The 16,082-nt window shown below is 40.7% G+C and overlaps 1 protein-coding gene across 1 annotated transcript; it reads left to right on the top strand.

Moving 5' to 3' along the window:
- The first annotated feature begins 1,420 nt into the window (after nt 1-1,420).
- LOC141282095 (uncharacterized) lies at nt 1,421-4,610 on the top strand. The gene is made up of 3 exons (XM_073814574.1): nt 1,421-2,798; nt 2,941-3,983; nt 4,260-4,610. The coding sequence occupies exons 1-3, from the start codon at nt 1,421-1,423 to the stop codon at nt 4,608-4,610; spliced, it is 2,772 nt and encodes a 923-aa protein (XP_073670675.1).
- The last annotated feature ends 11,472 nt before the right edge of the window (nt 4,611-16,082 follow it).

The following is a 16,082-nucleotide window of genomic DNA, read 5'->3' as shown; positions in this document are numbered from 1 at the left end:
GACGATACGGAAATGACGTCAGCTGTCCATCCACTGGTGTCCAGCCACTCATAGATATCATATAGAAGACTAGATGCCCTATTGGCTGCTGGGGACTGAAAAATACGGCCGCCATCTTAAACCGGTCGTACTCCTAGTTTCGTTGCATGGCAGCAGATAAGATGCCAGAGCACCGTTGATCATTTTCCTGTTCTAATCGGCAGACCATCGCAAATAGAGCCCGGAGGATTATTTTCACAAGTACTTTTTAACATTGCGGTACTACTGGTTGTATTTTGTGAATAGAATATTACCAGAAAATTGAGAAAGAGCAAAGATTATTGATTTTACTGTACTGAAATCGCAGCCAGCTAACGTTCGCTAGGCTATGTTTACTGCACCAGCCGTTGTTCACCCTGCAAGGAGAGGTGGGGTAAAGTAAAGTAATAATTACAAGAGTTTCTCTGTTGTGAGTATTGTGTAAGGCGCTATATACATGTGTATTATTATTATAAGGTGCTGTGAGCTGCGTGATCCGCCGAGCTTTAAAAAGCTAAGATGTCAACAGACATGCACGTTGTGCGGGAGGATCTGGAACAGAGGATGTTTTCCTTCGTAGGGAGGACATTGAGGAGACTCGGTTTGGAATCGACAACTATCAGTCTGACTCGTTGTCATTGTTGGTTGTGTCTGTGTTTTTAAAGATAAGGCTCCACCATGTTGCCAAACTCACCTCTCTTGAACTACAGAAAGGGAGCACGGGAAAGAAGCTCTGGAAAACAGTCCTCTTTCAGGGGTGTGTGTGTGTATGTGTGTGTGTGTGGGGGGAGAGGGAGGGGGGGTTACAAATCATTTTAAATTGTTTCTTCACCTTATTAAAAAGTCTTATTGTACTGCAACTAACTGTTTCTGCATCTTTGTCATATTTTTCGTGTGATTTATAAAATATCTTATATCCTACATCACATATTTTGACGTCTGCTCACTTTATATCTTATATCAGAATATTTTATTACTGTTTAGTGAATATTCATTCATTCCTACTATGAACATTAAGTGGCGCTGTCCACATTAGTGTTTGTAACACTAATATTCCAAAATCTTGACACACTATATATTGTTGGAAAGCTCAAAGAGTATAATTTTCATATTTTATTACAATTTGGGGAAAATTATGACATAGTGAGAGTCAGTTTCCAAAATGTTACGGGCCCACAGGTAGGCCAAATTTGTTTTTGCATATAACACTAAAACCCTACTCTAAACCTAAAAAATCATGACAAGCTATATATCACCGGAAAGCTCTCAGAATGTAGTTTTAATATTTCAAAATCTTTTTGCATGAATAATAATGCGGTGACAGTTATTTATTAGTTTGTGAGTATACAAGACCTCTAAGAGGATCACTACCTTGTCGTGGTTTAGAGGCTTGCGTATCTCAATGACCCAGAGAGCTATGCTGGCTGGAACCTCTGTGTTCCTGGTAGGGCCACCCATGCCAGACAGGTCAAAGGATAGAGACCAGACTAATAGTGATCCCTGGTCCTCCAGGTTGGGGGTTGGACACTGGGCTAACAACCCAGTTCTAGAAAAAATAGATGTTACGGAAACAGCAACAAAAGAAACTAAACTTACTGGATGTAATGGGTTTTCAGAGTCATCGCAAGATACTCAAATGAATGGCAGTAGTGAAAGCCTAAGGGAAACTACTGCCAGGATGGTGAAAGTCCTGAGCACCAAAACCAAGACCAGGATAGGATTTTGGAATGTAAGAACAATGTATGACACTGGCAAACTGGCTCAAGTAATATCAGAAATGAGATGCTACAACTTACATATTCTGGGAGTTAGTGAAAGCAGGTGGACAGGTTCAGGAAGACTCAGAACCAGTACAGGGGAAACAGTGTTGTACTCCGGAAGAGATGACAATCAGCACTTTGAGGGAGTTGCCATTATCCTCAAGAAAGGTTTAGAGAAAAGTATGATAGAGTGGAAACCTGTCAACAACAGACTCATTAAGATCAGACTCAAAGGGAAGCAAATCAACACTACTATCATACAGTGTTATGCCCCTACAAACAACAACAATGAGGATGAAAAAGACAGATTTTATGAGGAGTTACAGGCTCTGCTGGAGGAAACACCAAGACATGACATGAAGATTGTAATGGGAGATATGAATGCAAAAATTGGAAGTGACAACACCAACTACGAGAGAGCTATGGGAAGAGAGGGCTGTGGTACCATGAATGAGAATGGAGAGAGACTGATGGAGCTCTGTACTACCTACAATCTTGTTGTTGGAGGGACACTTTTTCCTCACAGAGAGATTCACAAGTTGACCTGGTACTCTCCAAATGGAAGGGATAAAAATCAGATAGACCACTTCATGATCAATTGTACCTGGCGAAGATCACTTCTGGATGTAAGAGCTAAGAGGGGAGCCGATGTTGGCAGCGACCATCATATGGTTGTAGCAACAGTGAAAGTAAAGTTGAGGAAGACAGGGGTCAAAAGACCAGGAAGGCAGGAATTAGATGTGGAGAAACTACAGAACCCCAAAATCAAAAGTACTTTTGTTTTGCAGTTGAGGAACAAATATCAAGCCCTGGCAGCTATGGAAGACTACACAAAGCCTGAACAACTAGATGTAAACACCAGGTGGGAGCATCTTAAAGCAGCTTATCTTCAGACCAGCGAAGGATGCTTGGGTACCAAAGAAAGGAAAAGAAAGGAATGGATCAAAGAAAACACTTTGAAGGCCATAAGTACCAGGAGAGCGTTGAAGAAACAGCTTTTAGACGTTAAATCAGAGAGACGTGAAGAGATTGTTAAGATCAGACAAAAGAGCCTTTATGGATGACCTTGCAAGCCAGGCGGAAGAAGCAGCTAGCAAGGGAGAACAAGGAAAGGTGTACAAAATAACCAAGGTAATCTGTGGCAAATATTGTGGAACTAAAGACATACCAATTACGGACAAAAATGGGCGATTCCTAACATCAGAAACAGAAATTGACGCCCGTTGGGCTGAGCACTTTAGTGAAGTTTTGAACAGGCCACCACCAACATCAAAAGCTGACATTAAGGAAGCAGAGCATGATCTCGACATCAATACTGCACCACCAGAAAAGGAGGAGATTGTTGCAACTATAATGTCTCTTAAAAACAGAAAAGCCCCTGGACATGACAAATTGAATGCAGAACTGTTCAAAGCAGACCCAGAGCTTGCAGCCAAAATGCTTCTCCCACTATTTACAGCAATATGGAAAGAAAGACAGATACCAACAGACTGGTCGGAAGGCATAATTGTGAAGATCCCCAAGAAAAGAACCCTTAGCAACTGTAACAACTGGCGTGGAATAACTCTTTTGTCTATACCAAGCAAGATCCTAGCAAAAATTATAATCCAGCGGCTATCAGATGCAGTTGACCAACACCTCAGAAAGGAACAGGCAGGGTTCCGGAAAGGAAGAGGATGTACAGATCAGATTTTTGTACTGCGAAACATCATTGAACAGTGCACTGAATGGCAGAGACAACTATACATTAATTTTGTAGATTTTGAGAAAGCCTTTGACAGCATCCATAGAGACAGCCTTTGGCGTATTCTCCGAGCATATGGAATACCACAAGACATCGTCCTTCTCATCCAAAGCTTCTACAACAACTTCACATGTAAGGTAGTAAACAGCGACCACTGTTTTCATGTGAAGACTGGTGTGAGGCAAGGCTGTGTGATGTCAGCATTCCTTTTTAACATTGCCATTGACTGGGTAATGCGGAGAACTACTGAAAAACAGACAAGCGGTCTGAGATGGACCCTCAGCTATACACTTGAAGATCTAGACTTTGCTGATGATCTGGCTCTGATCTCCCACACACACCAGCACATTCAGGAGAAGACATACCGCATCAATACATATGCTGAACAGATAGGCTTGAGGATCAACCTGCAGAAAACAGAGGTGATGACACTCAACATCCCAAACCCATTACCAGTGCAGGTAAATGGAAAAAATCTTCCAATGACCACAGAATTCACCTATTTGGGCAGCATTGTCAGATATGATGGATGAGCGGACATTGACATAAAGAATCGTCTTGGCAAAGCCAGAAATGCCCTTAGGATGCTGAATAGTGTTTGGAGATCCAAGCAGTATAGCATAAAGACCAAGTTGAAATTGTACCAGAGCTGTGTGCTTTCCACCCTACTATATGGCTCAGAGTGCTGGAGGATAACAGACAGTGACCTGAATAAGCTCTCTGTTTTCCATACAAAGAATTTGAGGAGAATCATGAGAATTTTCTGGCCAAACACCATCTCTAATGAGCAGTTGCTTGCGTGTTGCAATCAGGACAGTATTGGGACCATCATCATGAGAAGAAGATGGAGGTGGATTGGGCACTTGCTAAGGAGAGAACAAGAAAGTATTACCCGCACAGCCCTTCACTGGACACCAGAGGGCAAACGCAAGAGAGGCAGACCAAAGAACACCTGGCGCCGGACAGTAGAAGGAGAATTAAAGAACATGAACCACACTTGGGGTACCATCCAGAAGCTAGCCCAGAACAGACAGGAGTGGAAGACTTTTGTTGCTGCCCTACATGCCAGTGGCATAACGGGCGAGTGAGTGAGTGAGTAAGTATACAAGAGTACAAGAGTATGTGGCAAAATCTAGTGGCAGTTGTTGGTAAAACCATTAAAATTGTGACACAAACATAATTTTTTGTGATTTTAACTTGAAATTTGGATCACAACTACTTGAGACATATTGCTTAATGTTAACATTATTTATTGTGTGAAACATTAACTTTTATGTAATTTTATTTATAAATTAATATGTTACTGCATTATTTTATATATTAAAATAAAGGTAAACGGCTATAAAAATATTTATATTTAATATTTTTTACTTTCTAACTCATTTGTGAAAAACCCTAAATTGTCTTCTTTAAAACATGACCAAGATTAGGTTTCTAGCCCAAAGAATCCCAGAGAAATATTCATTTAAATATGTACATCACATTGGTCCGTGTACGTTTTGATAGTTTGTTTTTTCGTTTAGACCAAAAAACAAAATAACGAGAAACCACACGTTTTTCGTTTGTCGTTTCAAACAAAAAAAAACAAAAACCTCTAAAATAAGAGCCGTTCTTCCGTTTTTGGTTTCTGAATCTAAAAACGAAAAACGACTAAACCAAATTCAAATAACGGTCCGATTTTGGTTTTTGGAAATTCCTTGTTTCATTTCTCCGTTTGAAGATCTACATTAAAAGAAAGACAGGTTGGCCACGTGACGCGGAAGTTATAGTAAATACAGCCTATCAAAATAAAAGCCGGTCATAATAATATGCAGCACCAGAGTAACGTTAGAAGAAAAAAATCAATAAATAAATAAATAGGCTTAGTGGTTATTGTTAGCGCAGAGTTGTTACTGTTAGCGCTATATTATATAATTAAATTAATATTTAATGTGGTTTCCACCAAACTGTTCCCCCTTTCTACCAGCAGGTGGCAGTATTTAAACGACTGACTGTATTGTGTCTTTGGTAACTGTGTTTTAAATCAAGATTACTGATACAGATGTATTTATAATTGTTCATTTTCGATTTTATTTGCAACTAGTTATCATTATCGTCATTCACCCCCAGCCCAGAGTTAAACCTGCATGCCCTTCTGTTTTAACCTGATTCTAACACTGCATCAGCTTCTTAGCAGCTCAGATCAAACATACATCAGAAATGTCCTAATGCAGTAGGCCATCTGGCCAAAATAATAATTTATCAGTGTGCTATATAGTGTGTGAATCTTTCTCCTCTATTCCAGTGTGTATAACATACAACACCCCCATTGTGTTACGCAAGTAAAGATGATCCAAGTCTTAAACATTTTTTCAACATATATAGCACATAAGTGCTTTCAATGACATTGCATTTGCAATCTATGGCTGCCGAACATTAACTGTGAAGCCCTAAGGCTTAATTCTGTTTATTATAATTGCTTCTATATAAACATTTTATCCGTCTAGTATAAGCTTCCTCACATTATACAATTTGAATTAATGTTTGGGCAATGCGTGTATGCAGATGTGAAAGAGGAAAGTCTACTGGACAAGAGAAGACAACCAACCATGTATTTCATTCAGAGGTCTGAAATATGACAAAATACCCCCCACCCCCGTTTTCAATTCCACATCATTGTCCATCTGCACCCTCACATATTCTCACTCCTCCCTTTCTACTCAGGGAATTTAAAACTGTTCAATTTAAAAGTAGTGTACGATCAAATACAGGAGTATTTTGCATTAAATGGGTAAAATACAATTTATCAGCATTCATATAAAATGGGTCACTCCACGACTACAGCACTGACTCAGATTACTGATCGGAAACTGATCAGTTAACGGAAATTGATAAGAAAAATTTGGTTGGTACAGTTTTGTTGGATTTAAGTGCTGCGTTTGATGTTTTAGATCATAGTATATTAATCAAAAAAATATGTTGTTATGGATTTGAAGCAGCTCCTATTAAATGGATGGAGAGTTATCTCAGTAACCGAGAGTATACTGTGTATTTTAATGGTAGTTACTCTGAGGTTGAAGAGATGAGGTGTGGAGTGCCCCAAGGTAGTTGTTTAGGGCCTCTTTTATTTTCTATCTTTACAAATGATTTTCCCCTTGTGTTGGAACATGCCACCATGGCAATATATGCAGATGACAGTACATTATATGTGTAACTTCCCACTGGCTATTGCTAAAATTCACTGACTCCACGTCTCATACTGATGTCCAATATTCAAATTTATTTGTTGTTGGAACACCGTGAAAACTAAGACAAACAAAACAAACAAACAAAAACAACAGTTTTACAAATAACATCACAACAAAACCACACTCAATCCTTAAAATACAATGAATACATAAACAGGTCATTACCGTGTGTGCCTGATAACCAGCAGAAGAATTCAGTTCAACTTATTCACGTATGTGCAATCATTCTTAATCCATACTGAACGCTAACGCGTCCGGGTTAAATAAGAAGAGGTCACGTGAACACGTCTTCCGGCACAAGAACAAGTTAAACATGATCAATTTACATAAATTACACAATCCAAATACAATGACCCAATTCTTACATGCAATATATAATAAATACAAATCACATAAATATATTATGCTTCTACTGACATCTCAGCGTCCGCTACACTCCCACCAAATTACCTTGATTCATTAAAACACACAACACAAGTACACATCAATGGTAATTTCCAGGCAAAGGGGCTCACAGTACAAGATAAGAGTCACTAATTCATGATCACTATATTCCTTTGTTAAAATTGACATGATACATCACTACACATCTGCAAATACCAATAAAATGATTATCAACAACTAACATGCATGTACCACTAAGGCATGTATGTTAAATAAATCACCATCTCAGTCTGTGAAAAGGATCTTAATCTTTAGCCACAAGAACCACTAGCTTTTGAATAGGGCGCTCAATGCTTAATGGCTTAGTGAGACGCTTACAATGTTTTTCCTAACATTCAGTCCCCAATCTGTATTGTAGCCTTCCGTACCAGTCCGTCATCATCCTTACAGGCTTCAAGAACTTCCATTCATTTCGAGGGACTTCATCTTTTACAATCAAAATATCGCCAACCTGGATGTTCCGTTTTGAAGTATGCCATTGTTGCTTCCATCGTTTCCTTGTGTAGAGATCCTCTTTAACAAATACACCTGGTGGGGGTAGGGGAACAGAGGACTTCATGGTGAGTAAGTAGTTAGGGGTTAGTGATTCCAAACCTTTGGGATCGCTGATGGTATCTACAGTGAGAGGACGGTTATTGATTATGGACATAGCTTCATAGAAAAATGTGCGCAAAGAGACATCATTTAGTCTCTCAGAACACTGTGCCAGAACTGAACTCGTAGCACTTCTCACTGTTCGAATCTGATGCTCCCCGGCATGACTTGAACCAGGTGCATTGAAATGGAAATCACACTGCTTAGTTGCCAAATATGCAGCCACTCTCTCATTACTGACATCTTTCATAGCTTTCTCCAATTCGTTTTTTGCTCCCACAAAGTTGGATCCTTGGTCTGATCTAATGTGTCTGACTGCTCCACGGATGGCTATAAAACACTGCAGTGCATTGATGAAGGTATCTGTCACCAGGTGACCATGGGAGGGCGGGAAATGATGAGGAAACGAGCAACAGGTGTGGCGACTCAGTGAAGCAGCACATGATTGGAGGAGAGAGTAAAGACAAGATATAAAAAGGTCCAAGAAGCACAAAGGCAGGAGAGCTGTTTTCGGGCGTGAGTCCCTTTATGCCTTGGGCAAACCGAACCACAGGCCCCGTCCCTGGAGGAGCCACAGGGCGCCGTTGATCCGTGAGTCACCTATGGTGGAAGGAAAGAGTGCGGCCGCCAGAAGAGGCGAAAAGGACGGGGCTGTGACGAAATTAAAGGGACACCACACCGGGGTGCTTGTGGTGTACTTTGTCTACGCTGTGTTGCTGCTTTGCAGACGGACCAGGCTGGTTGGATCGTGCTATTGGGGAAGAGAGAAGAAAGGGACAGTCAGTTGACGAAGGAACATTGAGGAGTTTCATCAGAGAAGGAGTGAACACAGAGCCATCAAGAGTGTAGCGAATAACAGTTGTTGACAACTAAGCGTGAGTGACAGATGCGGTACTTATCTGAGCAATACTTGTACGAAGAATTGTTTTGGTGTGTTCCTTTGTGTTTTAGAGGTCCCTGGCCCCACTGGAGAGGACAGCGTGGGTGAGCCGCGGGTTGACCGGAAGTACGGACGGAGCACTTGGTAGGAAGCACCGTTCGCCAATAGAACAGTGGCCCTGTGGGGAAACGGAAGTACAGGTGAGCCAGGGGAGAGAAATCAACACGCCGGGCCTGTGAATACCCACCTCTTACTCTCATTGGCGGTCCAGTTACTGCCCAACCATCCTCTCGAGGTCGTCGTGGCCAGGCGGCAAGTGCGATTTAAAAACCACGTGAAGTTTATAAGAGTGCTGTGGGTGAGTTTTACTGATTGATGGTGTTTACGCTTTACTTGCTGTGTGTATGCTGTGCTTATAGCGTTCAAACTGCCTAGCCTCCGACGAGTCGCGAGACGACGACATCCGTTGTGGCCTGGGTCCTAAGGAGAGCGAGAATATTTAGCCCTGTGCCCGGGGTGTGTCCACGAGAGCTTCGTTCATCCATAGAGCAGACAGTGGTGAAGCCCAGTGAGTATTACCAAGAGTGTACTGTGCGGACTGTGGGTTGTAGCAGTGGATGTATTGACCTTTCCACCAGAGGCTTGTGGTGAGCGGAGCCCCGACGAAAGTTCGCCCCAACTCGTGACCCCGGTTGGGGAAGAAGGAGGAGGAGTTCGGGAAGCGTTCGGCTCCGTGTCATCAGCCCCACTAGTCCCTACGACGCCCGGACAGTCTGAGTGGATGGGCGAAGGAATACGGTGTACCAGCACTGTAGCGAAAGCCCACTGTTTGCAAGAAAAGCTCTGTGTACGAAGATCCCCAGTACTGTGAGTAACGTGACCTGTAAAGTAAACCTGTTCTGTGCTTATAGCAAATATCTACCTGTCCAAGTGAAGCTCTGTGTGTGTACGAAGATCCCCAGTGCTGTGAGTAACGTGACCTGTGAAGTAAACCTGTTCTGTGCTTATAGCAAATATCTACCTGTCCAAGTGAAGCTCTGTGTGTGTACGAAGATCCCCAGTGCTGTGAGTAACGTGACCTGTAAAGTAAACCTGTTCTGTGCTTATAGCAAATATCTACCTGTACAAGTGAAGCTCTGTGTGTGTACGAAGATCCCCAGTGCTGTGAGTAACGTGACCTGTGAAGTAAACCTGTTCTGTGCTTATAGCAAATATCTACCTGTACAAGTGAAGCTCTGTGTGTGTACGAAGATCCCCAGTGCTGTGAGTAACGTGACCTGTGAAGTAAACCTGTTCTGTGCTTATAGCAAATATCTACCTGTACAAGTGAAGCTCTGTGTGTGTACGAAGATCCCCAGTGCTGTGAGTAACGTGACCTGTGAAGTAAACCTGTTCTGTGCTTATAGCAAATATCTACCTGTACAAGTGAAGCTCTGTGTGTGTACGAAGATCCCCAGTGCTGTGAGTAACGTGACCTGTGAAGTAAACCCGTTCTGTGCTTATAGCAAATACCTACCTGTACAAGTGAAGCTCTGTGTGTGTACGAAGATCCCCAGTGCTCAAATACCTACCTGCACAAGTGAAGCTCTGTGTGTGTGAAGATCCCCCGTGCTGTGAATAACGTAACCTGTGGAGTAAACTTGACCTGTGTATAAACCCTTACTTACCTGTTCTGCCGAAGGTCCCGGGTGGACGAACAGCGTTTGACATCGAAGTACTTTACCTTGTCTGACTTTTGTTTGATTCTGCCTCCAGGAGAAGCGGAGCGCGCCACGGATTGTTGGGCCAGAGCCCCTACGGAGCCCCTGTCCCCAGTCTTTCCCTCAAGTGGCCCTGGAGGCGAAGAAGAGACACATTAGTTTTAAATTGCCCTTTCCCCTTTCCCCCCCTTTCCTTTTAAATATTTAATAAAGTTTATTTTAATTATAGTATACTCGTCTGTCTGGTCATTGGGGTGGTCTTGGGAAACTCCTCGAGGTGGAAGAGTTGAGAGGGGTGTGACCCTTAGCATAGTTGGGGCCGCCCTCGGGGTGTGACATATCTGTTGTCATATCTTCCAACATCTCAATGTGCACGGCTCTGGAACAGAGACATGTGAAGAGGAGACCATATCGTTTATACACCTTGCGACCTTGCTTGGTATGGAAAGGGCCAAAACAATCCATGCCACAGTAGGTAAATGGCGGAGATGGATTGGTACGGTCAATTGGGAGATCTGCCATTCGTTGCTCTTCTAGTGGTGCACAAGCTTTATGAAGAAGTAACTTTCCCTTAGCACACACAGCTTGAGCTTCATTTATCAGGTTAATCGTCACATCAACAGAGTCCACACTTATTAAACCATCATCCACATAAAAATAATTTCTGATGAACTTGGCAGCCAAGGAGAACTCATCTTCATTCAAACTAGCAAGATGCTTCATGGCGTAATTGGCACAGCCTAGAGATGAGGCCGCACCAAAAAGATGTACCTTCATACGATATTCTTTAGGTTCTGTGCCCGTGTCTCCATTTTCCCACCACATAAAACGCAGATAGTCTCGATCTTCTTTGACTACATGAAATCTGTGGAACATCTTTTCAATATCACACATGATAGCAATTGGATGTTCGCGAAATCTGCAGAGTACCCCAGTCAATCCATTGGTAAGATCTGGCCCAGTCAACAGATGGTCATTCAAGACTGTACCTTCATATCTAGCAGAGCAATCAAAGACTACCCTGATCTTTCCTGGTTTCTTCGGGTGGTAAACCCCTTGGTGTGGAAAATACCACACATGTCCTGCCTCTGGTTGCGACTCTGCCTTTTCTGCGTCGCCATCTTTAAAAACACATTCCATGAACTTCACATAGTCATGTTGGAATTTAAGATCTTTATCAAATTCTCTTTTGAGGTGCTTTAGCCGGACTTGTGCAAGTTTCTTATTGTCTGGGAGGTAGGGTCTTACTTTAAAAGGGAGAGGCATTTCTAGATGACCACAATCATTTTGATGCATACCTCTCTTTAAAATCTCCAGAAACTGAATGTCCTCTTGAGATATGCTCTTTTCACCTGTTTGAGTATCTGCAAAGTCCAATTCAAGCGCTTTAATGGCAGCAGATGGTGCTATAGAAGGGAGTTCTCTTACTGACACCCGGTGGCACAGAGCTGTTACATCCTTAGAGTTCAAACACTGAGATGCACTTCCTACAATACTCCAGCCTAGGTCTGTTTTGATGGCATAAGGCTCGTAATCACTACCAGTGATGACCTGCCTAGGCACCAGGGCTCTGGAGCAATCATAACCAATTAAGAGCCCAACACCACAATCCATCAGCATGGGCATTTCATCAGCTATAGCTGCAAGATGTGTCCATTGTCTAGCGGTTTCACAGGTGGGGATATGCGCACGTTCGAGGGGAATAAAATATTTTGAGTAGACAGGCGGTAAACAGATAAAGTCATTTGAGGAGAATCCTCTAACTCTTAGGGTGGGTTGCACCAACAAGGATTAAATTAAGCAGAGTTTAGTGCTAATCTAGGGTTTGTTGATCTCAGTTTAATTTTAATTCGAGTTGTGTTGCACCACTTAAATTTAAACACAGATTAACAAATCTTAGATTAAAACATTAACCTGTGATTAAAGCCTTTACCTGCGATTAATTCTGATTCAGTGTTGCCTAATTAAACTGCAAAAATGTTACTTTTTCGTAGTATTTAACTTGTTACAGTTTCTATTTCAGTGACAAAAGGGCTCGTGCAAATGATGGAAGTTTAAATACATTTTAAAAAATTACCGTTGGTAACCGCTTTCAGATCATTCGCATTACTAACACAGGCTGAGAAAATGGCGCAGCGTATTAGAAGTTCAAATTTTACAAGCCATGAAAAAAATTTATTATATCAATTAATGGAGCAATATGGGAAGAAAATCGAAGACAAAAGAACAGATAACATGACAATTAAAAAGAAAGAAGATGCCTGGGTCGAGCTTACCACTGACTTTAATGCTTCTGTGGGGATTAAGGACAAGCGCGATGTAAATAATCTGAAAGCCTGCTGGAAAAACCTCAAAGCGAAAGCAAAAAAAGACGCAGCACAGGAGAGAAGGGACAAATTTCTCACTGGTGGAGGTCCCCCTGCTGGAGAAATAGATAAACTGTCACAAAAAATTATCCAGATGATTCCGCAACAGATAACCCCATTGTGCAACCCGTTCGACGACGATTCAACTGCCGACCAAGTGGAGTCATCAACATCGTCCCACAAAAGTGTGTTAGCTGCATTTCTTTTTCACATATGTTTGCTCTGGCCATTGTTGGTTTAATAATGTGAAACTTATTTTTTAAATTATATTTATAGATGCGAATGATGAAGACGAAATGATCGGTTCCTGCATGCCTGCCGCACATAATAAACACGTCAGCGACGGAGCATCTCAGGCACAAGATCAAGTTCAATGCTTAGAGCCACCAAAGAGCAAAATACAAAAAAGTAATTTCAACGAAAATCATCTTGAATTACTACAATTAGAGAAAGAAAAGAACGTAATTCAAATTGAAAATGCCAAATTACAGAAAGAAGTGCTTCTTTTACAAAAGGAAATATTACAGATGCAAAAAGAAAAACTTATTGCAGAACTACAACCAGTACAACTAGTTTTTAGTGAGTTGTAGCAATGTAGGAAATATATTGAAAATAAAGTAAAAAGATTGCAAAAGTTTTTTTTTTTTTTTATTTGACTTGTAAACACTGTAATTTATTAGTAAAAATACTTTATTATTTCTGTAATGAAATCAACTATTTATTTATTTATGCATTTATTTATTTTTCTTTGTATAAATAAAAAACTAGTAAATTACTGTACTATTGTATCCTAATAAAAGAAAAGGTTAAAACTTTAATTTGAAATGAGCTATCTTTATATATAGCCTAAGGATAAAGGGCAATAGTAACTAAATACAAAATTATTAATTAATAATCAATGTAAGGTAATGATTGCATTCAAAGATTTATCAAGTGACTAATTTTAAAGTAACACACATGCATACATTTATAAACTACATACTATATTACATTTACTACAGGACTATACAATATACACTACTACCTGCTATGTAAATATACACACACATACACACTGCTATTATGCAGTGAAATGATTTTCAATTAAGGTTCTCCGGACAGCATTGCCATTTGCAGTGGCAGCATTGTGTTCCTCTTCTTCATCCTCTCTGTGTTCAATTCTGTAATCCACTTCAAACTCTGGTAGTACCTCATCTCCAAGTCTTTTCCCAAAGTTATACAGAACTGCTAGAGCAACAATGACTGCCAATGTTGTATCAAGCTTTGTTCGAAGCCCATTCTGCAGACAGGGAAACCGCTTTTTCCAAACACCAAACACCCTTTCGACAAGACCTCTTGCTGCAATCTGGCAGGTGTTGTATCGTTTCTCAGCTGCTGTTAAAGGGTTAAGTATGGGTGTCAGTAAGTAGGGGCGACAGGGGTATCCATTGTCACCTACTAGGTGGCCCTGAAATGTATGGCTTTCAAGTATGGCACAGAGGTGGCTGTTATCAAAAACCCTGCTGTCATGTGTAGATCCTGGCCATCGAGCTACAATGTTGGTGATTTGAGCCTTCTCATCACAAACAACTTGAACATTGATGGAACAGTAGCCCTTCCTGTTGCGAAACAGCTCTCCATTTTCTCCACCTGGGTTTTGAATGGGAATGTGAGTACAGTCAATTGCTCCTATAGCTCCTGGAAAGCCAGCTCTTCTGTAAAATCCAGCAGATGTTTCTCCTGTTGGGGCAAATCTTATATACTGATTTTTCAAGGCTGCAATTGCATTTGATACTCTTCTAACAATTCTGCTCACTGTTGACTTATGTACTCCAAAAAGGTCCCCATCCACCATTTGGAAACAACCAGTAGCATAAAAGCGCAAGGCTGTTAAAAGCTGGAGCATGGGAGGTATTGCTGCATTTCGGTCACTGCCATGTCTAATTGCAGGCTCAATTTTTTGATTTAATCTCATCACAGATTCCTTGCTGAATCGGTACCGCTTTAAAAATTCATCACCATCATAAAACTCAACAGGGTTGAGACGGTCCCTTATTTTTCTGCGAGGAATTCTTTCATTTTCTGCAATCCACCAAATAAGTGCTGCCATTTTGAGAAATTAAACCTCCTCAGTAGCAGGTTTAAAGTTAATCCTTAACTGACATTTAAATCTGAGTTTAAAGTAATGGAGCAACAGGATTAAAGATAATCTAGGTTTACTGTCAAAATTTAAACCTGGATCAAAATGACAGTTTAAATGTAACCCTGATTATTTTTAAACAGGTTTAAAGTTTGGTGCAACAGAATTATTAAATAAGCTTTGATTTAAACCAGATTTAAGCTTAATCCTTGTTGGTGCAACCCACCCTTAGTCCTTCAACTCTTTGGCTCGTCACAACCACATCCTTTCCCATCATGGTGGAAAGTCTTAACTTTACAGGCTCCTTTACTGCATGCAAACCTTCACATATTTCTTGGTCAACAAAGGTATGACTGCTTTGTGTATCTAATAAGGCATACACCAACATTTCAGACTCTATATTATGTGATGACAGCCAGACTGGAACAATCATAGAGGTACTCCCTCCTCGTCCTCCCCCATTCACATAGCATGATGTTGAAGTCATTCCCCTTTCAACTTGCGAGACTCGTTGTGAAGATGACTGGTCTACTACAGAACGTTCTTCATGCAAAAGGGTTGGATGGCGTCGCTTACATAATGCACAAGTAGCTCTGTTTCTACAGTCCTTGGAATTATGTCCTCTCCTCAAACATGCAAAGCATAATTTGTTATCAAAGGCAAAAACTTTTTTCTTTCGTCTGCAGATTTTTCTAGCAGTTTTTGACATTTATGTATGGAGTGGCTTTCTCCACAACACACACATCCCAGATAGCATGCAAACCATTGAAACAATGTTAAAAACAGTTGATTTGTCAATGTTAACTGCATTGAATCAATATCAGGTTTGCACCCTCCATTTATATTGAAAAAATATTGAGATTTCAACAAATCACCATTATTGTGATCAGTGTTTGCTTTAGTTGGGTCCTTGACTCTTGTTATTCACTAAGTTAAATCTTTCTTTTCTTTTTAGTAGTGTTTGTTTGTGTTTATGTAGAAACACATCCGCATTGGAAAAGAAAGATGTGTTTCAAAGTTAAGTTTAAACTGATTGCTTTTTGTGAAGAAGTCAAGATTATATAAAATTAAGCTGCTTTATATGATTATGTTGATCCGTTTTTGACATTTATAATTGTTTTGGTTTGTAAATACACTGTGACAAGACAAACAGAAAAATTGCTGACACATTCAGACATCATTACTCATCCTACAAATCTCGACAATGGTGACAATCATCAAACAAATTCA

Source organism: Paramisgurnus dabryanus, chromosome 4 (genome assembly GCF_030506205.2).
Source record: "Paramisgurnus dabryanus chromosome 4, PD_genome_1.1, whole genome shotgun sequence".
NCBI lineage: Eukaryota > Metazoa > Chordata > Actinopteri > Cypriniformes > Cobitidae > Paramisgurnus > Paramisgurnus dabryanus.
Note: the sequence above shows the minus strand (reverse complement) of the source record. Positions and strands in the feature narration are given on the sequence as shown.

Excerpts from the sequence above, each read along its gene's own strand:
- LOC141282095 (XM_073814574.1), top strand. The coding sequence starts at position 1,421 with ATGACCCAGAGAGCTATGCTGGCTGGAACCTCTGTGTTCCTGGTAGGG. Across the intron at positions 2,799-2,940 it reads AGACGTTAAATCAGAGAGAC|ACATACCAATTACGGACAAA; the intron begins GTGAAGAGATTG and ends GTGGAACTAAAG. Across the intron at positions 3,984-4,259 it reads CAAACCCATTACCAGTGCAG|AATTTGAGGAGAATCATGAG; the intron begins GTAAATGGAAAA and ends TTCCATACAAAG.